Genomic DNA, 16,475 nt, shown 5'->3' with positions numbered 1-16,475 from the left:
GTGATCAAATAAAAGTATTCCCCCTCCCATTCAGCTCTAGAAGCAAGTTTTATCGAGCAAGTTTTTAGTCATGTCTAACAAGTGTAGGCCCACAAAAAAAGTCTGGTAATAAAATCAAGTAATTTTGTGATCAATTTCTTTTTCTGAACCGTTTAATTAATTTGTGTGATTGCAATGCCTTGGATTTAGTGATGTTAGTATATATTCATAGCCTTTACGTAAGTGTCCAGTCCTACTGTAATATTCCTGGCAGAATTTTAAAATCGTGAAACTTCAAATTGTTCAGGAAGTGAAATACTATAGGTTGGCAGCTATGCAAAACAAATATAGAATGAATAATATATTGATATAGAGATCTGAAATGAGTACCTAAATATTGAAATACAGGGTTCATGACATCTAAATTGTGGATTATGCATTTCAGGAGTTGAAGGAGTACTAAGGATTAATGGTAATGTAGTAAAGCACTTGAGTACATAGTGTTTTTTACGTAAAAAAGGATTAGGGCTCAGAATTCTGACTTTAAAGTGGGAATTCTCACTTTAAAGTCAGAATTTTGAGAAAAAAAGTCTGAATCCTGTTAAAAAAAAATCTGAATCCTGTAAAGTCAGAATCCTGAAGAGTGGAAATTCTCACTTTAAAGTCAGAATTTTGAGAAAAAAAGTCTGAATCCTGTTAAAAAAAAATCTGAATCCTGTAAAGTCAGAATCCTGAAGAGTGGAAATTCTCACTTTAAAGTCAGAATTTTGTGAGAGAACAAGTCAGAATCCTGTCCCCCCTCCCTTTTTTTTATTTATTTTTTTTCTTCACTGGCCCTAATCCTCTTCCGCAGTGGACAGACTCATTTGCATCGGACGGGTTACGTTTCCGGCGTGTTTTAGCGCGTTTTCGTCCATCAAATGTCAGTGTCAGCGAACGCCATTGGCGGATTACGGGACCGCCTGGACAAATCAACGCCGCGCTTCTTCTTACCAAGCCCCGACTCAACTTGTTGTCCGAGTTCCCCTTCAAGCGTCGACGTCAAAACGTAACGGCAAAGCCGCGGTGAGTTACTCGACGTTCGATCGCTTCTTTTTCATACTTTTGGGGCATCGTTTCCTACTCCGTATGTTATCATATGGACAACATTTCACCGGTAAGGGGACGGCGAGACTTTTAGACTATCGCCGCCATTACACCACCGAAGAAGGTTATCCCGCCCTCAGTCTTAAGTATTCTCTTCTTCTGCTCCTTCGCCTCCTTCTTCTTCTCCTCCGTGTTCTTCTTCTCCACCGCCTTCATGGTAGAACCTTGACGAGGAAGCAGAAGTCATCTAAGTATTTTAGGGGGATACTTACGTTAGGTTTGGAATGCCGAAATGTGTCGAAGACGAGGCCCTTCGTTAGCTTTTGGAGCTATCTCGCGGCCACGCCGTTAGCTTTTGCTAATAGCCGGGCGGCCATTTAGCTCAACGGTTCTTGTCCATGACGCCGACTGCTGAATTAACCGCCGAGCTGCTCGCCGCCGTCGAACGTATTTTTTTTATTATGTACGAGCAAAACGAAGCCCCGATCCACCTTTTCTGTGTTCGCTTTCAATAGTGTGCGTTTCATTAGGGTTTTTTTTAATAACGTATGTCGCTGTGGTTTAGTAAGGCCAAAAGAGAACCGTCGCGCCTTTGAAATGGTGTAGACGCTACTTAAAGGCCCACGCACACAGAAAGTTAGGCCGTTTGGCTTTCATCTTCAGACTTTGTCGGTTCTGTGTTTGTAATTCCCGCACTGTCTTAAGATTCAACTAGAAAACAACCCACTGAGCGAAAGTTGATGATCTGGTCAAAATGACGTGCAAGTTACACAACAACACAATGTACATGTAACAAAAACACTACCAAGCAAGGCTTGTTCAATTGACCCCAACATTTCAAAAACATGTTCTGTTCATTGAAGACTAAATTGTCCAAAGGGCTGAAATGTGAACAGATTTCCTCAGTAGTCATTAAAAAATCAAATCAAACTGCAATGTAATCAATTAGATTAGTGTTTCTAAGCACAAATACTCAATCTGTTGTTCATAATTTAAAATAGTGGTTTGAAATGAGCCCCCAGACCCCTTCTATTATTGCAAATGTGCCCCTTAAACTTAACGGACTGACTTTCCTAGCTTACAGCAGGTTTTTAACAATTTCGGCTTGACACAATTACCCCAAAGTTAAAAAATTTTGAACTGCGCATGTGCTGTGGTCGGACAAACACAAGAGTCGCGCAGGTAAGTGAACACCTCAAGCGCAAAGGACCAACTCGCTGATTTTTAATAGAAATAACATTAAAGGACCTATCATGGTTACAACCAAACACTGCTGCTTTGGAGTCTGCCGGAGCGACTCGCGATATGCTGACCGGGATCATATGAGGGAAGTTTTCTTCAATTCTTTTCCAAAGCTGTGGACGAGCCGCTAGAAATGCTTTCGCTGGGTAGAAGCTTGTAAATGGCAGAGGTTTATAGTAAATAATGTCACTAAATACACATCTGTGTGTTTCGTGGAACTATAGTTGCACCATCAGTCGGACACTATGTTTGTCTGACTGACCAAACGTGACGTCATTTGAGATCAACCGCATTACTTAAGTGAGGCGCTTACAGACTTCGCAGGTTAAGCAGCGTGATGTTATTACCACCGTCACTAAGCACTCGTAGAATCCTGCAATGCCAAATCGGGGAGAACCATCGTTGCATATTGTTGGATGTCAGAAGCACAGAAAGGTGGCTCTTCAAGAACATAAATGTGCCTACAAATTAGGGCGGGGAGACAAGGTGTGTGACTGTGAATGCTTCATACAGTGACATCACAACTGGCACTCTTGTCTTCCATCAGGAGAGGGCAATGTTTGCACCAGAAGCACATACACAACACACACATACAATTACTTTTATATTGAAAGCTAATCTTTTTAGTTGCAGCACACAAATCTTTAATTTCTGATATTTTCTCGGCTACTGCAGGGGGACATGGAGACTCAGTCGGTGTACATGTGCTTCCCCTGCTACAAGGAGTTCAACACCCTGGAAGAGGTGCTGAAGCACCAGATGACTTGCACGGCCGAGGAGGACCAGGCCGATTCGTCCCGCGTCACACCTATGATTGTTCCAGTGCTCCAAACGCAGGTAATAAAAGCTCGCTGGTTTAAATTCCCCCAAAAAGCATTCGTAGCATTGACGTAAGGTGCTCGGTGGCTCCACTGATTAATAATGAAAATCCCTAAATGGTAGCATTGGCCTGCAGCTGAGCACCAAACGCGGAGCTTGTTTGCCACAATTTGTAGGCTGCTCGGCGGGATTTTTCTGTTCTCAGAATTGATTATCTCAGCGGGACTGAGGGCTGAACACTTTTCTCACTGAGAGCACAGATTGTATCGCTGTCAATATTGCAAACGTGGAGTTGTGCAGAAAAGTCAATTATGGACCTCCAGCAAGTAATTGTCATAGATTAGCCTCCAACATGATTTGTTTCATCATATTTTTTTTCTCACAAGTAATAAATTGTAACTACAATAAATTACTACAAGATTCCACAGCGTCACAGGCACAAAAATAAACACAGCCACGGTTTTCATTAGCTAACAGAGGATAGATTCCCTTGAAGACTTGAGAATTTGTTCATGCATAGCAGTAAAACATGCACGTAGAAAGACTGCATTTTAATACGTTTCAATGAAACTTTGAAGTCGTCTCGCAATATCCATAAACAGGGTTCACTACTTTTATCCACCCACATTATCTGAACCGCTTATCCTCACGTACACTGCAACGTCTCGCTGCTTTAAACCTCTATTAAGATGGTAGAATACAAAAATAGAAATCCTAACCTTTTGGCCTGAAACAATAGTCATACAGACAAAACCGATCCTTGAGAAAAAGTTCTCTAGTCTTATGTTTTTCTGACTGACCCTGCAAGTGGAGCTCAGTCACATGTCTGGAAAAAGGTTCTATATCTGCGAGATGGCAATCGATGTGGCGGGGCTTCGGAACATGGCTGTTAATGAGGTCACTCGGCAGACTGATGCTCATGATGCTCGCTATCTACCCAGGCCGTCTCGCCAGCTCTGGATCATGCGCCTTTGTCCTCCATTGTTGTCTTTGTGTTTTGTGTGACTGTTGAATTACTGTTGATAATTTTCCAAATAATTTTCAATTTGCATTCACCCAGCGAGATGGGAGCCATTAAGCTTCAGGAGGTTTGATATAACGCATGCCGTCCCACTCCATTGGCTATTATTTGCATGTTTATTAAGGAATATAGCCACATAACAACAGCTATTAATGTTTTTATTGGAGGAAGAGAGTGTTTACAGTGACGTTCAGTGCACGCAAACATTTACGGTCAATCTGAGTGAGGGAGCCGTAAGAGTAGCGCCTTGACAAGTGCAGAACTACCTCTGTGCTTTATGATACTAATGAACGTATATGTATTTTTAATTTTTTACGAATTTGTTACATTTAGTCATCTAACGCTGGCAAGAAAATTTTCTTTTATTTTTATTCTCCAACCAAAGAAACATTTATTCTGGACTTTCTCCCTCATCCATTGTTTTCTCGCAGTCGGCCCTAACACAGGAGGAGACAGTCGGCCCGCAAATCCAAGTGGAGCTGGAGCCTCTGTCGGCACAGTCTGCCGATAATGTGGTGCAGGAGGCTGACATGGAGGCCCAAGAGGCCGAGCTCAGCGAAGATCAACTGTTGGATCAGCCCCGAATCCTCTACCAGTGCGGAGACTGCGAGGAGCTCTTTAAGAGCCTGGACCAATGGCAGAGTCATCGCAAAGAAGGTGTCTGTATGAGGGCCGTCGTCGTGGGCGAGTCTGACAACGAGCCGCAGTCCGGTTTCCCCGCCGAGGAACCTCAGCCCGTTGCCGAGCGTGACGCGAGTGAGCATGAGTCCGACCGAGCGGACGCTTTGGGAGCAGAAAAGGAACAACCACGAGATGTCGAAGCTTCGTCGTGCGACGGTTCTGACCCGGCGGCTCCTGAGGTGGTCACGGTGTCATCTGCGCTGGAAGAGTCGTCTCCCAGGAAGAGAGGCGCATTAAAGAAGCCAAAGCCTGATCCGGTGCTGCTGTGCGTGGACTGCGGCTCCTGTTTTGGCCTGGTCTCCGAACTGGTGGCCCACCGCAAGACGCATGGCTTCGAGGAGGCCTTGCACCACTGTACCGTGTGCGGCGAGAGCTTTCTCAACACCACCCTCTTCCTCTACCACCGCAAGCAACACCGGCAGAAAGGCGAAGGAAGCACCACGGTGGCGAGCAGCCAATCAGAGAAAATGTACCCGCACAGCAGCACGGCAGAGGGGCAGGAGCCGGACGGCGCGCCCTCCACCTCTTCGGCGCAGCCTGTCGAGCTCTTCCTGTGTCTCCAATGCGGCGGCAGCTTCAACAGCGCCGCCGTGCTGGCCACGCATCGTCGGGCCATGCATGACCTGGACACGCCCATCCATTCCTGCTCCTACTGCAAGGAGACATTCATGAACACCACCCAGTACCTGTATCATCGCAGGCAGCATCGCGTTCTGGAGTGCGGCCCGATAGATGAAGTGGAGACCGGCGACGAGATTGCGTCGCCTACAGAGGAGGCGCAGACCTCAAAGCGCTCGCTCACTGAGTCAGATGCACCAGCCCCAAAGAGGAGCAGGCAGGTTTTCCGGATCGTTGGCAAAGGTAAAGTGGACAACGCAAAAGCTGACAATGCAACGATCAGGCCTTTGCTGAGGATAGATGTTCAAATCTGCTCCTGTAGCCTGTCCATGTCAAAAGCGATTATTTGTCTTTTTAGGAAACAAGGATTCTAGCGGTAAAGAGGAAGTGGAGAGCGGGGCAGCAGTTCCAGTGGACACGGCGAACCTCCCGCCACCCGCCAAGCTGCTGCAGGACTGGTCCCGCACCGCCCTGCCCCACGTGTGCCCCTACTGCGGCAAAACCTTCACCAGGCGCGTCTTCTTGCGCACGCACGTCTACAGCCACACTGGAGAGAAGCTCTTCAATTGCAAGGTGGCCGTCAGAATCTTAAAGCGCACTGCAGCAACACAAGTCAGCCACGTCATGCCTTGCCGTTGTCCTGCAGGTATGTTCCAAGTCCTTCACCAACTCGCAGAGCCTGCTGCGCCACACCATGAGTCACAGCGGCAACAGGCCCTTCTGCTGCGACGTGTGCGGCAAAGATTTCACGCAGGCCGCCACTCTCAAGAGGCACCAGCTCATTCACACCTCGGACCAGCCTCGTCGCAAGCGCGGACGCAAACCGGTCGGTCCCCTTTTCTGCCTCTTCAACAAGAGGCACGCTCTACCGTTGGTCCTTTACCTTCCCACCATAACATAAACATTTGCCTGTTGAAACAAACTCTTGTTTAATATCGCTTCAGGTTTGTTTATTTGGCTTTGTTTACTCTTGCTCTTTGGTGAGCCCTCTAGTGCATTATTTTTCTTTCATCTGAAGGATTCTGTAGGTGCTAGTCTTTTGCATTTCACTGCGTTAAAGGCTGAATGAAGCGTACTGCACAAGGCTTTTCAAGACCTTGCTTACTAATCTTTTTTTTTTCCCCTCCTCCTCTGTCCTTCACTGTGTCCTTGGCTACAGATGTATGCTGCAGATGGCGACGTTGGAGACGGTCTCTTCTCGTGCCCCCTCTGTCCTTCACACTTTAACACAGAGGAACAGCTCAACCATCACAAGTAACACGTTTCCTTTCTCTATATTGTTTGATGTATTTTTTTGTGTCTCGCGGCACTATTTTCTCTTCAGTGACAATATTCAGCCTTGGCAATCCAGTTAAATGTGTGTCCGATTATCACAGGATGACATTTAGATTAACGCCCTTCTCTCGGCTGCCCGTGTAGCAGCTTTGTCGGACCTTTAAGCTTTCTGAACACGCCGTGCCCGAATATCTTCGACGTCCTTGAGTTTCAGCTACGTATGATTGACAGACAGCCCAAGCAATTTAAGCGGACAGGGCAGGACAGGGCAGGACAGGACAGGACAGGACAGGACAGGAGGGAGGAAATGTGGACACTGTGTCTGTCTGTTTTCTTCTTGTGAGTATGAGGTGAAATGGCTGATGAAGTCGCCTCCCTAGCTTCTTCGTTTTCAGAACAATGTCGCAGTCCTCATTGACTTCGAGTAGAACGGTTGCATTTGTACACTATTGACAGTTTGTGTCCTTAAGTTGGATATGGCGACAGCCCTGTCACGAGCAGCAAAAATCTGCACGTCAAGTAGGGTTTAGTTTACTCCTGTTCTTCTAGTTCAGACACTCTTGGCTATTTATTCACGTTTTTTTTTTGTTTTTTTAAATCGTCAGACTTCTCCACACCAGCAACCCATTCCCCTGCCCGGATTGCGGAGAGGCATTCAGTCGAAGGAAGGACCTCGACCTGCACTCCCTCACCCATCAAGGTTAGAGCCCCCATTGAACTACCCAATTTGTATTGTCAGCGGGAAGAAAGCACTCTAGCAGGAAACTCTTTACGTTGCCCATGAAAGCTCCTTTGCGCTCCTCTTTTTTGCGTTACCTTCTCCGTCAGTCCTTTTGTGTTTCTGTTTGGGACCGGAAGAGCAGGGATCGGCGCGTAATGAAAAATCCGCTACGCCGTAATGGAAACGAATCAATTATGATGTTCTTATTAGTGCAACTCCCAGTGAATTACTATTGACAAGGCAATAAATGCCTGCCCGCTCACCTGGTCAATCTTGTTTATCACTAAACATACGTCGCCGTTGTTGCGCCCATGCATTAGGTCAGCGACTTTGCATTGATCTCTGTCTCAAGTGGAACGGAATGGGAAAGATGCAGGTATATGAATTGGGTCAACTTGCCCACACTTCATCTTAATCAGGAGGGTGGGGTGGGGAGGGGGGGCTCATTAGTTAAGCTTGATGTGTCCGCACGAGGCAGAGGTCAGAGGTACGGCGTTCCTCAGCGAGAGATGATTGACATCGATCCGCCGATCAGCCTGGACCCATCAGGCGAGATTGTCCTTAATAAAAGTTTAATTACCGTATTTTCCGGACCAAAAGGCGCACCGGATTATAAGGCGCACCTTCAATGAACGGCCCATTTTAAAACTTTGTCCATATATAAGGCGCACCGGATTATAAGGCACATAAAATAGAAGCTATACTGCAACAAACTGCGGTTGACTAGGGTTGCGATATGCATCCACTAGCCAATAACCAATGAGCCCTCTGTAAACAATCGCGTTTCTCAAACTATCCTATAAAATGATCAGAACTGACTAAAGTTCGATCTAACACCTTGGTACTGCTTACCTATGTTTCCCTTCCATATCGATCCGTAAATTTACTCGAAACATTAACCGAGCAGCCTATTTTGACATGAAATAGCCTGACGGGTACAACAGCTATTCAGTGACGCCCCCTGACCACGGTTGCCGTAATGCTGGTAAGTGATGCGACCTTGTAATTTACTAGTTGTACTAAAACGTACTGAAAATTTTGGCAGAGCACTGTGTACAACCAGTATGGATCAACAAATTCATAAATTGATCCATATATAAGGCGCACCGGACTATAAGGCGCACGGTCGGCTTTTGAGAAAATTTTAGGTTTTTAGGTGCGCCTTATAGTCCGGAAAATACGGTAGTTGCTTCCCAAATGAAAGGAGGGGCTGGGGCGGGACGGTCGTCCCTCCTGGAGTAGAAAGGTGCTGATGGTTAGCAGATTGCCAGTCGTTGGGGTGACGACCCCTTGACGTGCTCATAATCCATCGGTTGGCTTCTTTTTTTTCCTCCTCCTTCCCCAGACATGTTTTCACCCACGACATCCGCTCCCAATTCATTGATGAGCTGATCACTAGAGACTGAGCATCACTTGCAATAGTTAGTTACGCAAAACTTGCAGCATTGGCACTGCAAATGTGTTAGCAGTCCAATCACAGAGATGTGCGCTCATTTACGGCCTCCCTGTTTTTAAGTTCTTTTTGGCGCAGGGAGTAAACCAGGAATTTTCAACATAGAACTTTAGCACTTAATAGAGAGGAAAGAATAACGTTGAGCCTATCTTGACTTATGCCATTTGAGTGGAAAATGAAAGTATTATGACGTCCTGTACTGTAATTATGACATTTCTTTTGAGTTAGCGGAAGACGGCAACCTCGTTCCGACTTGCACATCAATCCTGGCGACGCAGTCGCTCTAAGAATGAGACTACGTCTGAAGTGGGAACTCGTGTATTTTTTATTCTCCTGCTGTAAAAAATGAAAAATACTTTTAATGTTCAGTTGGGAAATATGTGATTATATTTCTGGCTGGTTTTGTTTTTTGGCTGAGCGTGGGAAAACGGTGTTAATTTAGGAGTGAATGAAGTGGCAAAGTGTCGATGAGCCAATGTGACCTTTTCTCCCCGGAGAATCCAATGATACTGTTGCCACCTATTAATGCTCTTAACGTTTCCTGAAACTCAAACACCAGATGATCACTGCGGCGTTAAGATGGAGTCAAATATCTCTCTCGGTGAATTGAAGCGGGACTTCACTCAACGTGTTTTACAACGCACACTAACGAACAGCACTTGCGCGTGCCACCGCCTGTGTATTGATTTTTTTATTTTTTATTAATTTTTTCCTTCTCTTTAGCGCTTGTCCTCATTAGAGTCCCTGCCTTTGGCCGAGAAGCCAGGTACACCCTGGACTGATTGCCTGCCAATCTCAGCGTACATTTAGAAAATAACCATTCACACCTTAAGAGGACTTCACCAGCCTAAAGTGCATGTTTTTGGAAAACACTAAGAGCACGGGGAAAACATGCAAACTTTGAGGGTCAAGATCAGAGAATGAGTTGTCAACTTTGGCCATATGAAGGCCTACCTAAATAGACTTGATTTGAAGTTTAATGTGTACATCTCCACTTGGATTCACAACCCCACCTTTTCTTCCTTTTCAGACAAGGAACCCGTCGTCTGTCCCCACTGCTCCTCCCAGTTCATCAACGAGTCTGTGCTTGAGATCCACCTGCAGCGATGCACAAGCGAGGAGGAGAGGAACACTGGACGCGGGCGAGGACAAGGACGAGGGCGCTCCACAGGACAGGTAAGCCTTACGGAGTTGTCCACACCATGTCAACAAAGGATCAGAACCTGAAAGTCTGAAACGCACCCCCGCAGATTGAGTGCGACCTGTGCGGCCACCGCTGCATGACCCAGGAGGGCCTGGACCTCCACCGGCTATCCCACACCGGCCAGACGCCGCTCAAGTGCCCGGTGCGCCCCTGCCGCCGCCGTTTCATCTCCAACAAGGCCCTGGAGGAGCATGTGCTGGCCCACTGCCAGGGCAAAATTAGCAAGTCCAAGAGCCGGGTCCGCTTCGAGTGCGAGATCTGCTTCAAGGGCTTCGCCTACAACTCCACCTTCCAGGTTCACATGAGGACTCACACCAATGAGAGGCCCTTCGAGGTAAGAAAGTCATTCAGGATCGTTGGCAAGACCTGCCTTTTTTCATGACCTACGTCACAAATTGAAATCCAGCATTCACGGTCACAAGCTGATCCCCGCAATGGCCATATTGCCACTTCTGGACCTGAGCCATTTGCAACCTGTGCGTGTATGTGTGTCCTACGGGTGTTTCCTCCCTCGCTTTACTTGTGATTAATGGCCGGGCTGAATTAGGACCTGTCAGCTCCCCTCGCTGCCTGTTACTATTCTGGGAATCCCCCGCCACCCCCCCCCCCCCCCACCTCTTTTGCCGCCCCCATCCCACTGGCGACCCTTCATCTTTGCCGTGCCGGTGACATCAACTCTCCCCACCATGTCGCCCTGCGTGCCGCTGCGGGAATTGATTTAATGTTGGCAACCATGCAGCATCCCTCTGGCCGCGCTCAAAGATGGATGTTTGATTGGAGACGCAACACAGGCTGTCCTTCTGTGGCTGAATATTAATTGAAGCCAGGCGACAGAGAGCAAACATGCATTTTCGTAGAATTTTGCCGACAAAGTTAAAAAAAGAAGACATAGGGAAGCCACAAACCTTGATGCTGCGGTTTTGTATAGTCGCTCATAAAAGTATGAAAAATCCACTGAATGCAGATCAAGCAGCAGATGATGTTGTGCTCTAATAAAGTTTGCTGTTATTCACTTCCCACCTTGTGAAAAAACCTCGTAAAACATGTTTAACTCGTATTAGGCGAATGTCTTTGCTATAAAGAGGCACAATAAGCCGTGCGGGTAGCCCGCCGCCGCGTATCTATAACTTTTGCTCAAGTGGCACTTGAAGGCACGGTAAAATATGAGGACACTTCTCCGGCCAAAGGTCCACTGAAGCCGGAGCGGGAGCAGTTCACATAATAATGGTCTTGTCTGATTTCTTCTCCTCCGCTAGTGCACCACCTGCGGCAAATGCTTCCGCCAGCTGCCCCACCTGCAGGACCACGAGCGCATCCACAGCGGCGTGCGGCCTTTCTGCTGCTGGATCTGCGGCAAGAGCTTCAGTGTGGCGGCCCGCCTCACCGAGCACGCCCGCACCCACAGCGGCGAGAAGCCGTACCCGTGTCCCAACTGCCCCGCCGCCTTCCGCTCCCGCTCCAACCTGGACAAGCACATCCGGCAGCACGGCGACCAGGCTGCCCAGGCTGCCGAGGAGGTGGCCAGCGCCAACGAGGCGGCGCAGGTCCAGAAGGTGCTGGAGGGCGCCAAAGTGCTCTCCTCCCTGGCCGACGCCACCCAGGTGGAGGTGGACGACGGCAGCGGCGGCATGCAGACCATCTACGTGCTGCAGGCCAGTGAGGGCGTTGGCGAGGCGGTCATGATCCCCGCCGAGGAGTTGAGTGGCATGGACGGAACCTCGCAGGTGGTCATCCTGCCCTCGTCCATGCTGGGAGCGCAGGGCATCACTATTCCCACCATCACAATGGACGGCAGTGAGCTCACCATGATGGACGGCTCGCAGTCCCCGCAGCACTCCATCGAGTTCATCGTGGAGGAGACCATATAAGCGTCGAGCCCCGGGTGAAGTTTCACTCAAAATATACATTCCTTGGAAAGAAAATTAGATAGTCAAGTTGAGCGCTTAAGTTCACAAGCGTGAGAGGTGCGATTGATTTTACCTTCTCTTAACTTTGGAATACAAGCCCTTCTGTTCAATGCTTCAGTGCCTCTTGCACAACTTGCTAACAAGGAGCCGAATGGCAAAACGCACAACAGTAGTTGTGAGCCACGATCCCTGCCTCATTTCGAATTAGGGTTTAACGCCTCTTCTTTGTTATGAGGAGTGCACGCCGCCGCCAAATACTGTAATTGATCAACAAAACGAGATGCGGCCGCAGAGTTGGTGCGCTCAGCACATTGCGACAGAAATTCGGAAAGACCAGAAAAGTTCAAGGAATGGACAAATTGTGAATTTTGAAGTGCAAACAAGTAGTGAAACATTGACTAAATGTTCGTGTGCATCGTGGAGGTCACCTTTAAAGCTTAGAGCGCATTTTAGGATCTTCCTTTAATTTCACGCAATCTTAATAGTTTGCAGCTTTAACCACCCTGCCTTAAAATACAATCAAACCTGGAAAGATCCTTTAAGTGTCCACCATCCGTTTTTTCCTCAAATCCAAACTTCCCTCAACTGCTGTCAAAACATTTAGGTTACTTTAAGCTCTTCTTCAGCCTAAATTACTGCCTTGTGTTCAGTTTATAACACAGAATGTCGAATTGTAAGAAGAAAGACTGGTGTTTGTCATGACCATTATCCAACATCAGTGGCGACACACCTAATTGTCATGGGCCACCCTTGAAGAAAATCTCACAAAAATCTTCCTACTTGTGTTAGTTTACTGCATGCTTTGAATGCGAAATGTAGTGCCATCTGGTAGAAAAGAAAAAAAAAAAAGATCAATGCGAAACCCGGCAGTCCAAATGTAAATCTTAACAAATGACAGTTTCTATTGGGATGTTTTTTTTTTTTTTTTCTGTTGCGTTTCCATGTTGTGCTCATTTCCTGAGTAGATGACAATTATAAATATATATCCCCTGGCGCTTCATTCAAAACAGCCCAAATGACTTGGAAAATGGTAAATGGAAAAACAAAACCTGAAAGGCATATCCAATGTCCCCGCGATTGTTTAAGGGTTAACTCAAAGGGTTAATTCAAATCACATTATGCAAGCTAGTAAGAGCCGTTCATAAAAACGTCTCCGCAGCTGCAGATCATCCACCTTCGGCAGCCCGTGCTGTCGCACGCCTCTTTGGGCTAACAAACGTGGGAGTAAAAAGTACGAGTCAGAGCGCCCCCCCCCTCAACTGTCACCGGCTTGGCGAGGTGCGTGTGAACTCAATTGTCTGCTCTATAGATCGGCATTCATTGATAGTGACTTTTTGACCTCAAATAAATCCTATTATTAAAATTATCTGTGCGTCGTTCCATGGAATTAATCCAGTGGTTGCTGGCACTGAAAATCCAAAATCATGATCCTATTTGTGAGCAAGACTTTATTATGGAGGTCCTCTACCTTTGTATTTGCACACACACACATGCAAACACGTGTCGGCGCAAACGGGACCACTCTGTCTTGTTTTGTTTTGGTGTCAAGGAAAGCAGAAATGCTGATGATAGTGAGGGAGGGGAAGTAAAATGGGCGAATGGTGGCAACGGATGGGCCTCCCAAGGTGCAGAAGGCGTCCGGCAACGGCAATTTGTCTGCCTTGTATTGCTTTCTTCTGATGCTCGACATGCGGCCGACATGGAGAGAACCAAGGCCCAATTTTGTGTTTGACAGGGGTGGCAAAAGTGAAAAATACATTTTTACTGTCAGTTGTATACATGGTGAGTGAATGCATTGAAGCCCTGCTGACACCTTTGACTTATGAACATTGAAATTTGGTTACAAATGGCACAAACTAAAAACATCAAACATTTAAGGGATTGGAATTTTTGAATATTTTCAACAATATTATGGAATTGAAATGTTTGTTTGAAGTACTGTATTGGCCCGAATATAAGACGACCCCCCTGTTTTTCAAGACTCAAGTTTGAAAAAAGACGTTTTGGACATCAAATTTAATTTTTATACAGAAATAATTACAGTACATCTGAAACTAATGATTATAACAATATATTGGAGAGAGAAAGCATGTTATTTTGCCTCATTCAAATCATGCAAAAACTCGATCACATCTTAATATCTGAACATTTAAATATGTAAATTAGAGTGCCATCACATTTGTAAATGAATGGCTTCTGGTTTTTGAAATGTAAATAAACCAATCGACAGTGATAAAACAACAAAATTGCAATAACTGCATTCACCATCAAAGTGAAGTCTAACTGTAGTCTTGAAACAAATCAGAATAAGGAAAAACATTGCAATAAAATAATGCAAACAGTTTTAAACTTGAGTAGCTGAGATCTGTCATGTCAGAACAATACTCACAAACATCCTCTGCCTCGCTGTGCTCAGTGTCAATGTCCTCACATTTTCTGTTATCTCTTTTCATATTTTCTTCTCTTTCATACCGCTAATTTTTTCTTTTTTTATGCTACCGCTATTTTCATTTGATTTCTTCATGACGGGTTCGCTTTGGCCTGGATAGTTAAGTTAAGCATTTGCTTTAAAGATATCTGGCGCCATCTAGCGTTGTGAATGGGTATAATGTCTAGACCCCGAATGTAAGACGACCCCCACTTTTTCAGCCTTATTTCAATGCAAAAAACACCGTCTTATATTCAGGCCAACACGGTATACTGGACAATGGAAATCTTGACACGCCATGGAACTGAAATGTTTGACAGAAGTTTTTGAATTGAACCGCATGTCAAAATATGACTAGCTTGTATTTAAAGATGCAGAATAACAACCTTTGGAAAGCGGTTTGAAAATTCAATTCTTAACATCCATGAGAAGGTCCGTGTTACTCCAAGGTTGTTATCTTTAAATAGAGCCGACGGAAAGTAATTTTTACTCCGATGAGTGAGCTGCCCATCCCCCTCCACCCCACCCCCCTCCTCGTCTCCTTGCATCCCCCTTGTAATATTCTCTTGATATCACGCACCCTAAAAATACCCAAAGTGACCCTCGGGAGAGAACGTGCGATGTTCAGCTCTCTCAGCAGTAAACAAGCTGACATCACAATGTCCCGTGCAGATGAAGGACAACAAGCAAGCGCCGCATTGTCCAGCTTGTATTGCCTTGGAGCCGCAGGAGAGAACACCGCTTAAGCAGGCCACTGAGTCAACAAAACATCTGCCAAAGGAAAATAAAATGAAAAAAAATCTCTAATTAATTAATTGTAAAAAGTAAAAGTCCATGAAAATGCTACATTTGGCCACAAAATCACTATTTGCACAACATTTTAATTTTGGTTATAATTAATATTTTCCCAAACATTTGCCCCCACAATTTTCGTGTATTGAAAAGGTATTAGATTTTTTTAATGTAGTTGAGGTAAATTCAATTGAAATCAGTGCTCTGAAAGTTAAAGTCCCAATGATCATCGTCATACACACATCTGGGTATGGGGAAATTTGTCCTCTGGATTTAACCCTTCCCCATGTGATTTTGATCCATTCCCTGGGGGAAAGGGAAGCAGTGAGCAGCAGCGGTGCCGCGCTTGGAAATCTTTTGGTGATCTCAAGCCCCAAATCCAATTCTTAATGCTGGGTCCCATTTTTATAGTCTTTGGTATGACCCGGCTGGGGTTTGAACCCACAACCTTCCAGTCTCAGGGGGCACACTCTACCGCTAGGTCACTGATTCCTGGGGGTGCACATCAGTGAGGACCTCTCCTGGACTACCAACGCTGCGTCGCTGGCGAAGAAAGCTCAGCGCCGCCTGTACTTTCTGCGGAAACTCAGGCGAGCAAGTGCTCCTCCCGCCGTCATGACCACATTCTACCGTGGCACCATTGAGAGCGTCCTCTGCAGTTGTATCGCTGTGTGGGGTGGTGGCTGCTCTGAGTACAACATGAAGGCCCTGCAGCGCATAGTGACCACTGCGAGTAAAATCATCGGGGCTCCACTCCCCTCCCTGAAGGAAGTTTACGCCTCCCGTCTCACCCGCAAAGCGGCCGCGATTGTGTGTGATGTGAGTCACCTCGCTCACTCTTTGTATGTACTTCTGCCCTCTAGGAAGAGGTACAGATGCCTGCGCTCCCGCACCACCAGACTCAGAGACAGCTTCGTACTCCAAGCTGTCCGGATCCTGAATTCCCTCCCCCCTCCACCGTCTGCTACATGACGTCCTGTTCTTTTGCGCTATGATCTGGCTGTCTGCTATTAGCGCGCTTGCTCCATTTTGCTGCTCTTATTTGTCTATTTATTTATTGTTTATTTATGTATTTATTTATTTATGTATTTATTTATTTATTTATTGTTTATTTATTATTTATTTTTACTCTTTGTGCTGTTTGATGTGAGTGTTGTGTACTGTGTCTAGTCACCGTGGGACGGTGGGAAACGTAATTTCGATCTCTTTGTGTGCCTTAACGTGAAGAAATTGACAATAAAGCGGACTT

At 46.2% G+C, this 16,475-nt stretch overlaps 1 protein-coding gene across 2 annotated transcripts; it reads left to right on the top strand.

Annotated features, from left to right (window-relative positions):
• The first annotated feature begins 807 nt into the window (after positions 1 to 807).
• On the top strand, positions 808 to 14,844 carry znf574 (zinc finger protein 574). 2 transcript variants are annotated; one of them, XM_085918534.1, is made up of 10 exons: positions 808 to 1,044; positions 2,983 to 3,144; positions 4,579 to 5,689; positions 5,805 to 6,019; positions 6,093 to 6,272; positions 6,606 to 6,700; positions 7,327 to 7,421; positions 9,926 to 10,071; positions 10,146 to 10,433; positions 11,356 to 14,844. In XM_085918534.1, the coding sequence occupies exons 2-10, from the start codon at positions 2,989 to 2,991 to the stop codon at positions 11,965 to 11,967; spliced, it is 2,898 nt and encodes a 965-aa protein (XP_085774660.1). In that variant the 5' UTR covers positions 808 to 1,044; positions 2,983 to 2,988; the 3' UTR covers positions 11,968 to 14,844. The 2 variants fall into 2 exon arrangements, with proteins under 2 accessions (XP_085774660.1, XP_085774659.1); XM_085918533.1 differs by having other exon boundaries at positions 1,032 to 1,135.
• Positions 14,845 to 16,475: the final 1,631 nt, after the last annotated feature.

The sequence above is a fragment of the Syngnathus leptorhynchus genome, chromosome 8, assembly GCF_054491065.1.
Source record: "Syngnathus leptorhynchus isolate UIUO chromosome 8, UIUO_Slep, whole genome shotgun sequence".
NCBI classification, from domain to species: Eukaryota; Metazoa; Chordata; class Actinopteri; order Syngnathiformes; family Syngnathidae; genus Syngnathus; species Syngnathus leptorhynchus.
This window is presented reverse-complemented; position numbering and strand designations above follow the sequence as displayed.

Bases quoted from the DNA above. Each gene is read 5' to 3' on its own strand.
- znf574 (XM_085918533.1), top strand. The intron at 6,701-7,326 runs GTAACACGTTTC...TTAAATCGTCAG, and splicing joins GAACAGCTCAACCATCACAA to ACTTCTCCACACCAGCAACC. The intron at 7,422-9,925 runs GTTAGAGCCCCC...CTTCCTTTTCAG, and splicing joins GCACTCCCTCACCCATCAAG to ACAAGGAACCCGTCGTCTGT.